The sequence below is a fragment of the Setaria viridis genome, chromosome 5, assembly GCF_005286985.2.
Source record: "Setaria viridis chromosome 5, Setaria_viridis_v4.0, whole genome shotgun sequence".
In the NCBI taxonomy this organism is placed as follows: domain Eukaryota; kingdom Viridiplantae; phylum Streptophyta; class Magnoliopsida; order Poales; family Poaceae; genus Setaria; species Setaria viridis.
Window position 1 is genome coordinate 33,503,587 of NC_048267.2, and position 15,346 is coordinate 33,518,932.

General features: G+C 42.3%; 1 protein-coding gene across 1 annotated transcript; it reads left to right on the forward strand.

The window, feature by feature from the left end:
- Positions 1 to 437: 437 nt before the first annotated feature.
- On the forward strand, positions 438 to 8,315 carry LOC117859248 (ABC transporter B family member 9). Its single transcript, XM_034742461.2, has 12 exons — positions 438 to 849; positions 2,905 to 2,959; positions 3,497 to 3,672; positions 3,828 to 4,049; positions 4,140 to 4,378; positions 4,522 to 5,047; positions 5,133 to 5,406; positions 5,532 to 6,171; positions 6,257 to 6,485; positions 6,637 to 6,903; positions 6,987 to 7,250; positions 7,557 to 8,315. Exons 1-12 carry the CDS (start codon positions 580 to 582, stop codon positions 8,199 to 8,201), a joined length of 3,807 nt encoding a protein of 1,268 aa, XP_034598352.1. The 5' UTR covers positions 438 to 579; the 3' UTR covers positions 8,202 to 8,315.
- Positions 8,316 to 15,346: the final 7,031 nt, after the last annotated feature.

Sequence of the window (15,346 nt, forward strand, 5' to 3'; positions counted from 1 at the left end):
CAGGGAAAAACTCTAGGTCGATGGCGGCTCAGAAACAATGCGGCTTTGTATCATATTAAGTTTCATGCACAAACTAATTCCACCAAAAGACTATGCTGATAAGAAAGGAGAGAAGGATGGGTAATTTGCTCATAATTAAACCATTCATCTAAACTTGTTCTAATTCAAACTTTTAAATCTTTGATTGATTTTGATTATGAACACCTCAAATTTCATCTAGATTGACAACTTAAAATTTGATTGCTACTAGATTCGTATAGTGGAAAATACTTTCATAATATACAACTATTTGCATTTAGGATAACATATTTTGTAGATATTGCTGATCAAAGTGTCATTGGAAACCATTGCGTGATACCATATACTTAAATTTCTGATCGACGAAGGTACGCATATATAGCAGGCCATGCGCTCCCGCCGTCTCCATTGCTCACCACACCACCACCAGACAAGCGCGTCAAGAAGTAATATGGTGGGATGGCCAGACTAGCCAGCAAATAAGTAGTCACCACTACTATTAATACTAACACAAGAGAGGAGAGAGAGAGACAGAGGGGTCCGGTCGGGTAAGCAGGTTTCATGGCTGGGGTAGCGAGAGACGAGGGTGAGGATGGCAAGACGACGACGGAGGAGTCAAGCCGCAACAACGCAGGGGCAGCGGCGATGCCGTCGCCGTCCCTAGGCATGTTCCGGTACGCCGACCGCACCGACGCGGCGCTGATGGTGGTCGGCACGGTGGCGGCGGTGGCCAACGGCATGTCGGAGCCGCTCATGACCCTCGTCTTCTCGGCCGTCATCGAGTGCTTCGGCGCCGGCGACGACGCCACGGTCCTCCACCGGGTCACCAAGGTACGTGCGTGCGTATCCATTATCCCCAGGTTATTTGTGGTGGTGGTGTTAGCTAGCTAGATGCACGCGACGCTCGTCTACTGTGTCCACCTTACCTACCATGGCCGCGCTAGCTCATCGGCCAGAGGCAGGCCCGTTCATGGCGTGCCCGGTGGTTACGTGCCGGTGAGGACGACGACGGCCGAGGCTGGCGTCCGGCCGGGTGCTGGACATTCATGACGGTTCAAATCCACACATGGTAGCTAACCCTTTTTTGCTGAAGTAATCTTGACGTTGAAACAAACTCCCATGGATCGGCAGCAAAGGCCATCGATGACAGATTTAAGAAAAAAATAAACGTCGCAAAATATATACACTGTTGTGCACAGATATAAGGTAATCCTGACGTCTTCAGCTTGCCATACCGTGGCTGTAGGACAAGCTAGATATTGTTGGACTATCACCTAAAAATCCTTTGATGCTTGTGTTTTTCAGCCTTCTCCTCCTTTCAAGAGAAAAACGAGGGGAAAACCCGAGTATGATGCTGCAGACATGAGAATCATGTTATTTTGATCAGATATATAGAATGGGAAACATGTATGTCCATTTGTTCTGACAAAAAGGAAAATATGACCATCTAGAAATTAGCATAGACACACGAAGCATCAGAACGCACTCACTACTTGACCAACGGATCCCATGCCATCTGTTAGTAAATTTTATTCTTGTACCTACTTTCCAAAATATATGTTTTAGTTTTGTCCTAATTCAGGTCAAGCTTCTCTAACTTTTATAAGTTTATATAAAAAATATATTATCATCTAAAAATACCAAATACTGAAATATAGACATATCCAACATCTAATTTTGCCGTATTAATAGCCAAACAGAAACGGCTGAGACGAGGCTGATGTGATTTATTTGGAACAAAGGGACATGATAAAGCTAAGGAGCTCCACGTTTACTCCTTTTCTCCCCTGTGAACAAGGCAAGAACCAATTCCACACAGACAGAACGCATATTTACACTCCATTATTACGAAGAATAAAGTTGCCGGAGTTGACCCAGGATCGATGGCGAATGTCTTCTTTTTAGTTTTCATGAATAAGGGGCAAGTTCCATCATTCAAATCATTACTAATACTCCTAAAAATATATAGTTGCTGGAGTTTCCTTTTCCCTTTCTTGATGACCATATAGTCCTACTAGGGCTCATACCATATAGTCCTACTAGGACTCCTGCTTGTAACCGATTAGTAATCCTGCCCCCTGGAGTATATAAAGGAGGACAGGGGTACCTAGATTGGCAGCCTAGAACCCTCATCAATAGCCAACAACTAGGCTACGCAACACCCAAGGACGTAGGGTATTACGCTACTCAAGCGATCCGAACCTGTATAAATCCGTGTCTTGTGTCCTCGCTTTTACCTTCGAGTTACAGGTTCGGCGATTCCTCACCAACCAATCTAATACCTCGGATACCTCCTCGGTAGGTTGCCGAGTATAAAATACCGACAGATACCAATTAGAAGGACTAAACGTGAACTAATTATAAAACTAATTGCATAAGCCGTGGCTAGTTCGCGAGATGAATCTATTAAACCTAATCAATCCATGATTAGCACATATTTACTGTAGCATCATGTGGTCAAATCATGGACTAATTAGGTTTAATATATTCGTCTTGCGAATTAGCCTTCATATATGCAATTGGTTTTGTAATTAACTTATATTTAATTAGAAATTTCTAATTAGTATCTAAACATTCGATGCGACGGGACTAAACTTTAGTTCGGTAAACCGGGCCCTCTAAGTTTATTTCGTTGATCCGGTGCGTGATAAGATAGCTGTCCAACTTTGTTCGGAGCGAGGCGACTGTGTCCAGCGTCGCTTTGCTTGGCTACCACCGTACCCACCATGTTTGGAGCACGGACGTCGAAAACTCTTGAAATACTACTACGTATATATACAGTGACAGTGTACTATACACTATGTATATACAGTGCTGATCCCCATAGGTACCAAACAAATCCACAAGGGTTTAATGCAAACCTAACAGTTGTTTTAATTTCTCCAGGTTGTCATGTACTACATCTATCTGGGAATCGGAACAGCAGTTGCTTCCTTTCTCCGTAAGTAAATGCATGTATGTTTGGGCTTGGACCATATACATGCAAAAAATGAGATATGATTATGATGCACAATAGCTACTTCATTTATATATGGCGTTGATCAGTTTAATTTTGAGCAAGTCAGTGCCATATATAAACGAACGGAGGTAGTACATAGATAGGAGGTTCAGCAGCTGGCGTTCTTGTCGGGTCATAAGAGCAGTGAAAGCTCTAACAAAGAAAAAGGAAACTTTCTTTGTTGAAGCATAGCCCATTCACATTTCATAATGGTCCCAAGAGTAAAAAGAATGGGCACTACCAATTGAATGCTTGCCGGCTATTCCCCGTTCGCAACCAGCTGTAGTAGTATTTGCTAAGAATCTGACATTGGCATGAGATTTACTACAATCAGAAATAGAATGTGGCTAATTTTCTACTTAAAATTTGAACCAATAAGTAGAGAAAAGAGAATGGCCTTGTAGCATCTGACGATGAGATATCTGTTCAGTTGGATTAGCAGAATCCAAAACGATTGGCTGAAACATTTACCTGCTCCAGAGGTGTCCTGTTGGACGGTGGCTGGAGAAAGGCAGTCAACGCGGTTGCGATCGTTATACCTCGAAGCTGTTCTGAGGCAAGACATTGCATTCTTTGACGTGGAGATGACGACTGCGGAAGCAGCTTCTAGAATGTCCGCGGACACCGTTCTCATCCAAGACGCCCTTGGAGAGAAGGTAAGAAGTCATTATTCGTTTGACAAAAAAAAACTGGCAGTATGATATATCTAATTTCCAGTAAATGGTCTTTTTTTTAACACAATGGTGTTTCATGTTTAGAACACAAGGAATGTGTTGTGTATGACGCTAAAAGCCTGACTTCTCATGTTAAGGTAGGGAAGTACATACAGCTTTTGACAACCTTCGTCGGTGGCTTTATCATTGGATTCGTAAGAGGTTGGATGCTGGCTCTTGTTGTGCTTGCGTGCATACCCCCAAGCATTCTTTCCTTTGCAACTGTCTCCCGACTGCGAGCTCAAATATCTGGAAAGAGACAAGAATCATATGGAGATGCAGGGAACGTTGTCGAGCAAACCATTGGAGCGATAAGAACAGTGGGTGATTCTAAATGATTTTGAAATATTAAATGAATCCTGGTAATAGGAACTTGCAGCTGTTTAATATCATTAACATCTCAAAAACAGGTCGTATCTTTCAATGGTGAGAAGAAAGCAGTTGCAATGTACAACAATCACATAAAAAAGGCATACAAGGCTACTCTCACGGAAGGGATTGTCACAGGTCTTGGAATAGGCTGCATATTTTTTGTTGTCTTCTGCAGTTACTCTCTAGCCTTCTGGTATGGCGCCAAGTTAATAATCGGCAAAGGATATACTGGAGGGCAGGTCATCAATGTCGTATTTGCGATTTTAACCGGTTCAATGTGAGTTTCCTAATTGTGAGCTACAGATGTCACGAATGATAGTAAACTAATAATTACTGTTTGAGTCTTTCTTTGAAATCGAATCAATAAATTAACACAACCAATACTTAGTTTTGATATTAAGGTTTGGTTATTTCGAACAGGGCTATAGGTAACGCATCACCATCTATTTCTGCAATTGCAGAAGGGAAGTCCGCAGCACAGAGGTTGCTCGAAATCATCAACAGAAAACCAAATATTGACACCACCGACACTTCTGGAATAGTATTAGAAGATATCAAGGGAGATGTTGAACTCAAGGATGTGTTCTTTAGGTACCCTGCAAGGCCTGAGCAGTTGATACTTGATGGCTTGTGCCTACAAGTACCTAGTGGTACCACAATGGCTATAGTTGGGCAGAGTGGAAGTGGTAAGTCAACAGTAATTAGTCTGGTGGAGAGATTTTACGACCCACAGGCTGGTGAAGTGTTGGTAGATGGAGTTAACATCAAGAGTCTGCAACTCCACTGGTTAAGAGGAAAGATCAGTCTTGTCAGCCAAGAACCGTTGCTTTTTATGACCTCCATCAAGGATAACATAACCTACGGCAAAGCGGATGCTACACTTGAAGAGATCAAAAGAGCAGCTGAGCTTGCAAATGCAGCAAACTTCATTGAAAAGCTGCCTAATGTACTTATAAGAAACACTACTTAATTATGTATCTAACCCAAGTTTCTGGCAATTAATATCTTGTCTTGTCTTCCACAACATACAGGCGTATGAGACAATGGTTGGCCAACGTGGTGCTCAGCTTTCTGGGGGGCAGAAGCAAAGGATTGCCATTGCAAGAGCGATCCTTAAAAATCCAAAAATCCTTCTTTTGGATGAAGCTACAAGTGCTTTGGATGTAGAGTCTGAAAGGGTAGTCCAAGAAGCACTAAATAGGATCATGGTAGGGAGAACTACACTCATTGTTGCTCACCGCCTGAGCACCATAAGGAGCGCAGATTGCATAGCAGTGGTTCATCAAGGGAAAGTAGTTGAACGAGGTAAGCGACTCTCCCACACCAAGTACTTTGGGGTTTCTTCTTAGAAGCAATGAGCCAGTGTGAAGAACTGGAGGTAGTTCAATCCATTTTCTTGGAACCCGTTCACCAATTGGCATGTCATACAGGTGTCCATGACGAGTTGATTAAGGATCCTGATGGAGCTTATTCTCAACTCATTAGGCTACAACAGGCACACACTAAAGAAATGCATGGGGTTCCAAATACTGAAGGTTCAGGTTCAATATACAAAAGTAGAAGTTTATCTTTGGAACAATCAATAGCCAGAGATTCTCCCAGGAACAGAGGGCAGCATTCCTTCAAAAACTCGAATGGGTTATCCGGATCTGATGAACCGAACAGACAAGTTATTACAGACAGACAGGAACACGAAGAATCTGGTGATAGTAAGGTCCCTAAGAAAGCACCAATCAGACGACTATTTAAACTGAATAAGCCAGAAGCACCGGTTCTCCTATTAGCTGTTATAGCTGCCTTCGTGCATGGTCTTCTGTTCCCATCGTTCAGTATAATGATGTCTGGTGGTATAAGGACTTTCTACTATCCACCACACCAACTTCGGAAAGATTCTAGGTTTTGGGCATTGATGTGCCTTCTGTTCGCAGTCATTTCCTTGATTTCAATCCAACTGGAATATTTTCTATTTGGGATGGCTGGTGGGAAACTTATTCAGCGTGTTCGCTCTTTGACTTTCCAAAGCATAGTGCATCAAGAAGTTGCATGGTTTGATGACCCTTCAAACTCCAGGTTTGCTACTTAAACAGCAGACATCAAGTTTCTTAATTTATTTCTACAACTGCCTGGACATCAAGTTTACGGTTTCATTTTACAGTGGAGCACTTGGTGCCAGGCTCTATATTGATGCTTTGAACATCCGACGCCTCGTTGGAGATAACTTGGCCATACTAGTGCAGTGCATAGTAACAGTAATAGCGGGTTTTTCCATAGCATTTGCTTCTGACTGGAAACTCACACTGATCGTCATATGTGTGATTCCTGTAGTCGGCTCACAAAATTATATTCAAGTGAAATTCTTGAAAGGGTTCAGTGAAGATGCTAAGGTGAACATTTACAAGTTCCTTCTGTGAACATGATTGTCTTCATTTTTTAAAGCAAAGAATTCCTATTACTTTTCACCGTAGATGAAGATGTGCAATTTTTTTAGATAAATCTATGACATTAAAAGTTTCTCCTAACAACTGATTGCAACAGGTGGTGAGTGAAGATGCAAGTCAAGTCGTAACTGAGGCAATTGGAAGTATTCGTACCGTAGCATCTTTCTGTGCAGAGAAGAGAGTAATTACATCATACACTAAAAAATGTGAAGCTTCAATGAAACAGGGCATTCGAAGCGGAACGGTTGGAGGCCTTGGTTTCAGTTTCTCAAACTTAATGATGTATCTCGCATATGCTCTTTGTTTCTATGTTGGTGCACTGTTTGTACATGAAGGCAAATCAACTTTTAAAGACGTCTTCAGAGTAAGGGATACACATTTGACATCATTTACTGATTTACATAAGGACATTTTGTTGACTAACTGACCAAATCTGGTAACTGGCAGGTTTACTTCGCTTTGATTTTCACAGCTTTTGGAGTTTCCCAAACAAGTGGAATGGCAACAGATTCAACAAAAGCCCAAGAATCCACCGTTTCCATACTAGCTATCATAGACAGGAAGCCTAAAATCAACTCGATTAGTGATGAGGGTGTAATGCTAGAAAAAGTCGATGGCAATTTAGATTTCAGACATGTAAACTTCAAATACCCATTCCGCCCAGATGTCCAAGTGCTCAGCGACTTTACTTTGGGGATTCCAGCCAGAAAGGTACTGTTAATTTGATGCTTGTCATAGTTTCCCCTTATTCCAGAAAACAAATAGTGGTGTGAACAGCTTAATTTCAACATCAGTAACGGGAGAATATCAGGTATTGCTATAAATAGAATAGCCGTTTGCTCAAGTATTGAGTGACAAGTTCATCTTCAGTCTTTTTAAATGTATAGAAGCCCTGCTTCTTTTTAAATGTTTTTATTATGATAATGACCATGAAAAAGAATGGAAATTAATAATCCTAGTGTTCGTAGTTTCCTCTACAATTGTACTGATGGATTTGAAACCAATTGTGATATGCAGACTGTTGCACTTGTTGGAGAGAGTGGTAGTGGTAAGTCAACAATAATTGCTTTGCTGGAGCGATTCTACGATCCAGATTCTGGCACAATCTCACTAGATGGAGCAGAGCTCAACAAACTAAAACTGAGATGGTTAAGAGACCAAATGGGATTGGTGAGCCAAGAACCTGTGCTTTTCAACGACACAATTCACGCCAACATAGCATACGGAAAACAAGGAGAAGTAAATGAGGAGGAGATTATTGCTGCCGCCAAGGCAGCCAATGCTCATGAGTTCATATCTAGCTTGCCTCAGGGATACAGCACTACCGTCGGCGAGAGAGGAACGCAGCTCTCTGGTGGGCAGAAGCAACGGGTAGCTATTGCAAGGGCCATCCTGAAGGACCCAAGAATACTTCTACTCGACGAGGCCACAAGTGCCCTGGATGCTGAAGCGGAGCGCATCGTTCAAGATGCGCTAGATCAAGTGATGGTCAGCAGGACAACCATTGTCGTGGCACACCGATTGTCCACAGTTAAAGGAGCAGATACCATTGCAGTCATCAAAGATGGTAAGGTTGCTGAAAAGGGAAAGCATGAATCTCTTGTGGGCATCAAGGGCGGTGTTTACGCATCGCTGGTAGAACTACACTCGAAGTCAGCATAAGGACGTGTGGGGACTTTGATAATCAGTCTGTAGTAGTAGCAAGTTATGCAATGGAAACAGACCCACATAAGATTTAATGATTTATCCATTCATACTTCTATTTTTGGTCCGAAACTCCAGGGCAACAAATAAAGATAGCACCGCCGACTTGCCTTGCCGGAGTGGTCCGTCGTGTCTCCGCGGCGGCGGCGAGCTTGAGGCCGCTGCCATTATCTCCTCCACCGGTCATGGACGACTGAGATTATTCCGGACCGCCGCGGCGTACTTAACAGACTAAGAGGGTGTTTGGATCTTTAGTCCGGACCAAAGTTCATGTTACTTTGAATATTCGGAGGCTAATTAGGAGGACTAAACATGAGCTAATTATAAAACTAATTATACAGATGGAGGCTAATTCACAAGATGAATCTATTAAGTCTAATTAATCCATCATTAGCACATGTTTACTGTAGCATCACATTGTCAAATCATAGACTAATTAGACTTAATAGATTTGTCTCGCAAATTTGCCTCCATCTGTGCAATAGGTTTTGTAATTAGTCTATGTTTACAGTATCTAAACATTCAATGTGAAGGGAACCTTAGGAGGGACTAAAGAATCAAACGGGGCTACCTAATTCCTTGCCCAGATCGTTCGATCGGAACGAGCCGGTTGGAGTCGAATGCAATGCGGATCGATGCAGCAAGGTCCCGTCCGGCGTCCAGATATATACTGCTGGCGTCTCGATCGACGATCGTCATAATATTTAGGATTCCGACTCGGTCGAGACAATTAGGTTCGGGACCGGAGCGAGATCAGGCAAACCGGATTCTCCCTATGTCCCACACATGACATACTATATGATACGGAGTACGAAGGTTGAGTTGATCCAGTAATGGGCAGCTGCCAGCGGGCCAGCGATTCCATCTTTCCCATAGCGTTACTGGCACAACCAGATCACTCGGATGAAGAACACAAACGTCAATGGATTCAATAAATCAATCTCTTCTCGAGTCTCCACAGCACGCAGCATCATATCACCTCGAAATGTCAAACCGTCCTTGACTCCTTGCATATGCTACTGGATAGGAATCAATCTTGGCGCAGACGCTCTTGCCAGTGAGTTCGGTTCTTGTCACGCCCTCCGGTCGCCGTCTCGGCGGCGTCGTTGCGCTGCCAGTCTCCCTCCAGCAGTAGTCACCTCCACACTTACAGCACCATGCTCCCCGCCCCTGACCCGACCCGACACTGGCCCAATGGTTGTCATGCCACCGCCGGCAGCCGGCAGCTTCTTCCCCGCTGCCTCGCCGTGCGGCCTGCCACCGTCGCTGGGCCAAGCTGCTGCCCCCGTTCCATTTCTAAATCCATCAAACGTGGACAGAATATTCACCGCCATGCACACCTCATCATCTTCCGTGAAAAAAAAAACTGACGTGCTAACGGGCCGTATTCGCCGCTGCCCGCCGCAGGCATACGTATGCGCGCCGATGGGCCGGGCTGAAAAACTCCAAATCAGAAACAGAGAGATGCAGCGTACAAACGAAATCCGATTGACGAGCAAATCATTTTTACCCGAGTCGTCGTTAGGAATCTCGTTATGGAAAATCAAATTTTGCTTATCCCCAAGTTTTTTTTTAATACAGAGAGAAACAAAGGCAAACAACACATTGGGTGTTTGGATCTGTGTCCGTGTTATTTCGTTAAGAAGAACTGGACAGCGCGACGTATGAACATGCGACATCATACGTACTGTAATATAGGGAATTAGCTAATCACCGAACCAATCCGATCCAAACAGCTTCTCCATACATACCAATTCGGTGGTAGTATTGGCTTAGCTTCTTCTCTGATAAGACAAAGGCGGCGCCCTAAGAATAACTCGACGACGTATACGGAAACGCATGGCCAAGCCTCCGATCTGCGCATCCTGGTTTCCTCCTGCAGCCGTCGCCGCTGCTCCGTGGCATAGCGCGCGGCCGATTAGCAGGGTCTCGCACGTCCAACCACTGGGCCGGCGCGGCTCCTCGCCGGCGCCGATCTGTACTCAGGTCCGCGATCGTGATGCGTTCCGCTTTCGCACCCAGAAGGGTGCCGACCACCACCCAGGGCCGGAGCCAGCAGAGCGAGATGACAACGATCCCGAGGCCGTAAGCCCTAAATTTCAATATTCAAAGAGAAAGAAGATACCTGTTTATTGTTCCAACATTTACACGTACGTGTTAGTTTGTTACTTCAGGCAGCAAGAACAGAGATCCCCTTTGTCGACCTCATCCCTGCAAACTCAGGTCCCCATCATCCAGGAGCTACGCAAGAACCATGTGGCACTTGCTGTTGCTGCTACTGCTGCGGCAGGCATGGTAAATTCTGCTCGCACTGATCTTGGTTGCTTCAACAATTTAGCATCAAGTAATGAACAGTATATGCTGTTTCAAACAGAAACTGAAGTCATCGTGTAACTACCACTACTGGGAAAGAATCTTTCATCCAGCACCTTAGTACCGGTACTAAAGGAGCTCCCATCCGGTACTTATCCATCCCCCGGTACCCTGCTGCTCCCGTCTCCCCCTTCCTCTATCTCTCTCAGCACTTCTATCTCTCTCCTCTATCTCTCTCAGCACCTCCTCTCCCCTTCCTCTCCTGTGCTGCAGGCACCTCCGCTGCCTCCCCTCCCCTTCCCCCTCTGCTTGTCCCTCACTGGCAGTGAGGAGCAGCGGCGGGGCAAGGTGAGGTGGCGGCGGGCGACAGCGGGTGGGGCGAGGTGAGGCGGTGGCGAGCGATGGCGGGTGGGCGGCAAGGAGGCCGGCGGCGGGGCGGGCCAGCAGGGGAATTTTATTTATTTTTTATTTTTTTAATACCCTTAACCGGTACTAAAGACCCCCTTTTAGTACCGAACAAGCAATACCGATCGCGAAACCGATACTAAAGGGGGTTCCCAACCAGTACTGATGGCTTTCCCCAGTAGTGTACGCTGGTCAAAGGAAAAAAAAACCTAGAGCCAGACTGTTAGATGAATTGATATTCTATGTAACCGTGCTACATTAGGATTGTAATGTGGTGCGTGCTAGCTTTGTTCTAGAAGCTGGTCTCCGTGTATGATACAACAAGAACTCAAGATAGTATCTGTACATCTAGAGATAGGTCTAGTTTAAATCATGTTCGTGTTGATTAAGTTGTAACACAACTCCATGTAAATCTTGGCAGCCTTGGTGCATATATAACATGGACCCGTGGGATGCGAATTTGCTAACCACGTTTACTAAATTACCTTATACTTTTTACACAGACCACTAACTTATCCTAACAGATTTTACCAATGGTCAACAGTTTCTAATGTCTTTATATAATAATAAGTATAATAACTGTGGGGGGTCGTTGGGAATATAAAAGGCACTAAAAACGGTTGGCCACTCACGAAAAAGTGTCAGGAAAGAATTCATACCTTGTACTCCATCCTGTTCCATCCTGTTCCAAAGTGTAAGTTGTTTTAGTTTTGTTTGTTTTAGTGAAATTTGTCTAACTTTGACCAAATTTGTAGAAAATATATTAATACATACAATATAAAAAATGCAAGTTTGGTGCTATAGATATTTTAACATTTTTCTATAGATTTGGTCAAAATATGACTTAGGATAATTCTAAAACAAGGAGTAGTGGACATGTATCACACATGCCATCTCTAACAATAGGTGTGCAAGATTATAATAAGCTTATTACTGCATTTTTTGTTCAAAAATACTTGATGTTTTGGATTATATATGTTCAAACTTAAAAAACTTTTACTATTAATAACATTTAAAATGTTTTTTGTTTGTGAACTACAAAACATGCTTAAATGCACATATGTAGATTTGTCTTGAACAATACTTTAATATCATAATTCTTTTGGTTTCCTAAATATATTTTAAAGGAAAATAGTGACCAAAGACAGATACCAGACCACATCACTTCTTATTATTTCTGGCACAGGTTCAATCTTAGGGCCTTTTGTACAATTGAAGCACTAGAGCACAATGAATGAGCAAGGACTTAAGATGTGTGCGTGCCAATGAATGGGTGTATAGCTAGTATTAATAACTATATCTCACCTAAAATTATTGTAATTGAAGAATGTGGCTCAACTATCATTATAAACAAGGCATGCTGTTTGATCTAATTTTATTATTTCTTATGCATATTGTTTTTCTTTTTCAAGCGGGAGGCCCCTGATATATTCCGCAAGGAGAAGGACGAAATTTCTAACTACATGATAGAGATCGCTTCTTCCTCTGCAAAAGCTTGGGTTAGTCTCTAATTTTTATTTTTATCACCAACCATACTGAAAATTTCTCATAATAGTTGAAACAAAATATGAGTTTGAAATCTGATTGTCCTAACATATTTGAATTGAATATCTTATAGTATATCTTTGTTGTTTCCTACAATAGTTATGCCTTCCCCTATGCTCTCTTTTTAACATTAGCACATGGACTGATCAGTAGTTTCAGTTATTCTTTTTAATCTTTATTGGTGAATGTAGAATGTGGAGAACAAGGTAATGGTCCTAATTGTTCGCGCAGAAGCACAAAAGGCTCTAGACTTGGCTTCCAAGGTCATGGTATGTGGTGGTAACTACGTTCTTTGTTTCCTCTATTTAATTATAGGATATGGCTTCCATGGTCATGGTATGTGGTAGTAACTATGTTCTTTGTCTCCTCTATTTAATTATAGGATGAGGTGTACTAATGGCATCACCTAGGTCCCAAATTATTAATTTGCACATCCCCTAGACTTACTAAGTGGTTCACTCGAGGTCTAAACCCTCTCGTCAGATCCTCTTACTTGACATCTACATAGTATCCATGTTACCCACTTTTTAAACTCATCAATCATAATCACTATTCCAATGAGAGCCAGATATCATTTCATCTTTTCCCCCACTCCATCTCTTTCTCTCATGGTGAGAACCCCAAGTCATTCATGGAGGGCAAAACGATTAGATGGCATAGATAAAGGCATATGCAAGTGATGCCATGCTGGCGAGCATGTGCAAATTACTGATACTTGGACCCTGAGTAGTCAAATTAACAAACTCATGGACCCAAATACGCAAATTAAAAGTTTAGGGACCTAGATCACACCCCTGTACAAGTTTGAGTATCACTGATGCACTTTAAACTTGTATATATGTTGTGTGCATACATTATTTACTTGTCTACAATTTATCAAAAACTTACCATGCTAAATGCAAGATCTTACAGATATTGCAAGCTTAGACGTTGGTACAACGGAATTTTCTCAACATACATCAAACCAGGTAACTTTCATTGTCATGTTCGTGGCATTTTTTAAAAGTTTAGGAGAACTCAATAATCTGATTCTGGTCTAAATATAGATGGTTAGGAATTATGCATCTACCATCCGTGATGTTGCTGAGGATGCATACAAAAAAGGAATCAAGATTGACAATATTCCCTCATTTATTGATGCTTTAAGAGGCTTAGGAGTAGTTTGTAGTATCTTGGTTCAAGATACAGCTGCTATGCTCAAAGATGGTCCTCTAAAAAGTAGTATTAGTAATGATATGGAGACACAATCCCGTGAGTTTGACAAGAAGTTAAACAACTTGAAAGAAGAATTCATGGTGGCTACAGAAAACAAACACGTGGTATGTCTACTTGCTTTGTCAAAATCGTGTTTTAAGTTTGCTATTATAACGATAATGATCCACTTCCCTTGTGCATATTCTACCAAAATGTCTTCAACTACACACTGTACATCTGTTCAACAGATGATGATGGACATACTCTTTGATGGAACGAAACATGCACAATCGTATATTTTCCAGCTGATCAAGCACCGCAGGGGAGCGATTTGTGATCTTCTCCATGGTTTGTTGGTTTTTTTAAAAAAAGTACTATATTTGAATTGTATTTGAAGTCTTGCATATGCAATTTGGCCATTTGTTGTTATAATAATTTAATATTCTTGTTTTTCTGTAGAAAAAGCATACTCAATCTGGGCATCTGGCGTCAATTTTGTGAAACGTAAAGATAAGAGGTTCATCGTAGTATCTGCACTTCTCCTGTCTACTCGCTTGGTTCATCTAGATGTCAAATAAGTTACAGTTTGCTTGGAAGCCAGCTTCACGCATTCAACAGCATACTGTTCTATCATTTGGGATTAGTTAAGAAGTGTTGCTTACCGCCCTGTTTTCCTTTTGTAATCAATTTTGTGTTTCCACATTTACATGTGTATAAATAGAAGGTTTAATTGGCTTCAGTCATGCCGTCATAATGACAAAATGTTTCGAAGTAGCGCTAGCCAAACCGAGACATGGATCGAAAGTACACATTTTGTTAAACGAGAACAAGCGCTAGCTTTGCACGTTTGTTATCCTAAAAAGATAACACAAGAGGCTACGGCTGGTTTTTACCGTGGAGGTGCTCCTGGTCCTGGGAAAGCGATGGGGCGGGGCAGAGTGAAGAATGAGCCGTGCAGGTGATGATGTCGGGCGGCAGGAGATCTTGATGGCGGCTTACGGGGTAAGGTGGTGTGAGCACGGCCGTGCTACCAGGGATTACACACGCACCACGCCATCTTTGATTTGGTCACCAAGGCGTTGTCACATGTGATCTCTCTCTTATCGGACAGTAACCAAATGTAAGAGTTGAGGTAAATTGCTCAGTTGTAAATAAATCTGTAAAGTAATATATACTCACCTTAAATGATTAAGCTACGACTTGTCATCAAAGACGTAAATCTGGGACACGGAAAAATCGCGTCTCCGACGTCTCTAAACCCGCGGTGTACATAGTTGAAATTTGAATTATAAGAAGTGAGAAGTGAGAAAATTTTCATTTAGATTATAATTAAGCATGGCTGAGAGAAGCGGAAACAAACAGGCTGATTGACTGTGATCCCGCCGAGTATATAATCAAATTAGCAGGAGGAGGAAATGTACGGCCACTGCTAGAAAACCGGCTGCCATTGCCGTTTCCAAAGTATATGTATGTATGTATATATATATATATATATATATATATATATATATATATATATATATATATATATATATATGGTCCTTGCACTGTTACAAGCATGTCTACAATAAGCTAATTAGAAGGAATAAACATGAGCTAATTACAAAACTAATTGCATAGATGGAGTCTAATTCGCGAGACGAATC